Raw genomic sequence first — 2,513 nt, 5'->3', positions numbered from 1 at the left:
GACACTCATTACTCTGGATTTGCACATTGACAGAAACACAGCACCCTACACATACAAGTGGCTCATGCAGAAATTGAAACGCAACAACAGTGAACTGTCGGTGAAGCCATGCATGGCTATCATGACCTCACCAAGAACTAAAGAACCCAACGAATTGATCGACCCATACACACTTGCTTCACAGCTAGAATACAAAGTGATGACAATTCTTCAATTAAATCACACACTCGCGATCGGAGTAAGTAGTACGGACTCGTTATTACCAGCGTATAATACGTGCATGGTGCTTGCATGCATGAGCATGACAGGCCTATTACTTGGGCGGGAACTTGGACTTGATGGCCTCCACGAGTCCTCCGTCGATCCGGAAGCTCCTGGCGAGCACGTCGGTGGGCACGGGCGGCGACGCGCCGAAGAGGGCCTCGGCGACGGGCTGCGTGCCGGGCAGCTGGCTGTCGAAGGCGGAGAGCACCGCGGCGGGGCCGCCGCCATTGTTCCTCTGGTAGTGGACGAGCCCCCGGGGGAAGACGAAGACCCCGCCGGCGCAGACGGTGCGCGCGTAGAGGCGGTTGGCGGTGGTGACGAAGCCGACGTCGAGGGAGCCCTGGAGGACGAAGATGACCTCGGTGGCGCGCGGGTGGACGTGCGGCGGGTTCACGCCCCACGGCGCGTAGTCGATGCGCGACACCGACACGCCCAGCGTGTTGAGCCCCGGGAGCTTCTCAACGTTCGCCGACGTCACCGCGGACCCCACCGCGTTGCCCGTGTTGCCCGGGGTCGCCAGCACGTTGGAGAAGAAGTCGTTCGCCGTCACGTTCTCCGGCCTCTTGCACGGGAATCCGTTCAGCCGCAGTGCTGCAAGGCATAGTTATTATTATATATATAGTGTGGACAGTGGACTTGGAGAGATCACCGAAAAACAATGTTGCTAGCTATAGCTAGTGTGTAGAACTGGAGATCGATGACTTACGGCCCTTGAGGGATTTGTAGTCGGCGACGCAGATGTCCTGGAGCATGTCGGGGTCGCCGGCGAGCACTGCAGGTGCGGCGAGCGCCAGGAGGACGGCGGCGGCGAAGCAGGCAGCGAGGAGGGAAGTGGAGAGCTTGTTGGCCATGGTTGGTCCACGTCAAAAAGTATGTGCTTTGCTAACAAATTGCTGGTTCGATCGCTTCTTGTGATCCAGCTGTTAGTTGGCACTTAGCTATGTGCAAGTGCAAGAAGGGAGATGGCTGGGTTGGTCTGAGGACGACGAGGGAGGGCAGCTGGTATTTATAGTGGTGGTTCCAGACCTAAGCTGGTACTAGTGCTCGTTGCTTAAATATTGCTTAATAAACACATGACCGGCCGGTCCATCGCACGTACTGCATGGATTGGACGGGACGACGTACACATGCATGCATGCATGCATGTGAACAGGTTAATTGGAAAGATGCATGTACGGTATATATATGGTAGGCTTTCAGTATATGTCGTTCTTTCTTGTTGTACGTATACGTGCGTACGTGTGTGTGACGATAGATATAAATATGATATCCAATCAAGCCGTTCAATACTTGGACCTCGACCATGCATGGAACATCAAGAATATATACACATAAGACATAACAATATATGATCCAACGTACGTGACGACCCATCTCATCTCTCACCAGCTCGTACGTACGACGTCACATATCGTGACGGATCTAGCTATATATTCCGGCCGCGTGAAGTAAATGCAAGAGTACGGAATGCTAATTGATATTTCCATTCATCACTGAGCTGCGGAAGATCGTGGCTACGGGAGTGGAGGTTACGGGAATGTAGAAAATATTAGCAATATATATATCTTTAAATAAATTTATTATAAAAAATAGATTCAACGAACGATCTAATGATATTAATTATATATGTATCATAAATATTAATATTTTTTGTATATATATTGGGTCAAAGTTGAGTGTGTTTGACTTCTTGGTATGTTTTTTTTAACCACAGTTAAAAAGGGACGGAAGAAGTAAGTTATAGGCTTATAGTAGGTATACGGTTCGTGCAGAGCAACCACGTGAAAATGGTCTTCTTAGCTAGGTGTGAGAAGAAGCTGCACAGGAGTCGATTGAGGAGAGTGATCGCTGGAGGGCTGTATACGAACCGTGTTGAACGCTCCATGTTGTTGTTGTTGGTCTCGAGAGATCATGTAGGATTGGTTAGAAACAAAGGGTGCTTTGAAGTCAATGGCGGACCCAGGGTCGAGAGTGGATTTATCGTCTGTATGTGTGGCCGCATGGCAAATCATGGCCGTTGAAGTGTCCCAACTGCATCAAGATTCGTGCTCACGTGTGAATCAACTTACTAACAAACCATTAGATTTAATAAGACCCTAAACCCTAAATCCTAAACCCTAAACCCTAAACCCTAAACCCTAAACCCTAAACCCAACACAACAGAGAGTGCCAGCAGCATAGGAATGTAGCAGCATCAAGATTCGTGCCGCAGGTTGTATTGACGGTGAAGATAGACCTGCCGTACGCAT

At 49.9% G+C, this 2,513-nt stretch overlaps 1 protein-coding gene across 1 annotated transcript; it reads right to left on the bottom strand.

Annotated features, from left to right (window-relative positions):
- Positions 1-1,239, bottom strand: LOC136454028 (germin-like protein 1-3). The gene is made up of 2 exons (XM_066454579.1): positions 971-1,239; positions 1-855 (listed from the first exon to the last, which is right to left on the bottom strand). The coding sequence occupies exons 1-2, from the start codon at positions 1,113-1,115 to the stop codon at positions 314-316; spliced, it is 687 nt and encodes a 228-aa protein (XP_066310676.1). The 5' UTR covers positions 1,116-1,239; the 3' UTR covers positions 1-313.
- Between the last annotated feature and the right edge of the window lie 1,274 nt (positions 1,240-2,513).

Source organism: Miscanthus floridulus, chromosome 5, assembly GCF_019320115.1.
Source record: "Miscanthus floridulus cultivar M001 chromosome 5, ASM1932011v1, whole genome shotgun sequence".
NCBI classification, from domain to species: domain Eukaryota; kingdom Viridiplantae; phylum Streptophyta; class Magnoliopsida; order Poales; family Poaceae; genus Miscanthus; species Miscanthus floridulus.
The sequence above is the reverse complement of the archived record's forward strand: the minus strand, read 5'-3'. Positions and strand labels throughout refer to the sequence as shown.

Coding starts and splice junctions, on each gene's coding strand:
- LOC136454028 (XM_066454579.1), bottom strand. CDS start 1,115: ATGGCCAACAAGCTCTCCACTTCCCTCCTCGCTGCCTGCTTCGCCGCC. Junction 856..970: donor CTACAAATCCCTCAAGGGCC/GTAAGTCATCGA, acceptor TATGCCTTGCAG/CACTGCGGCTGAACGGATTC.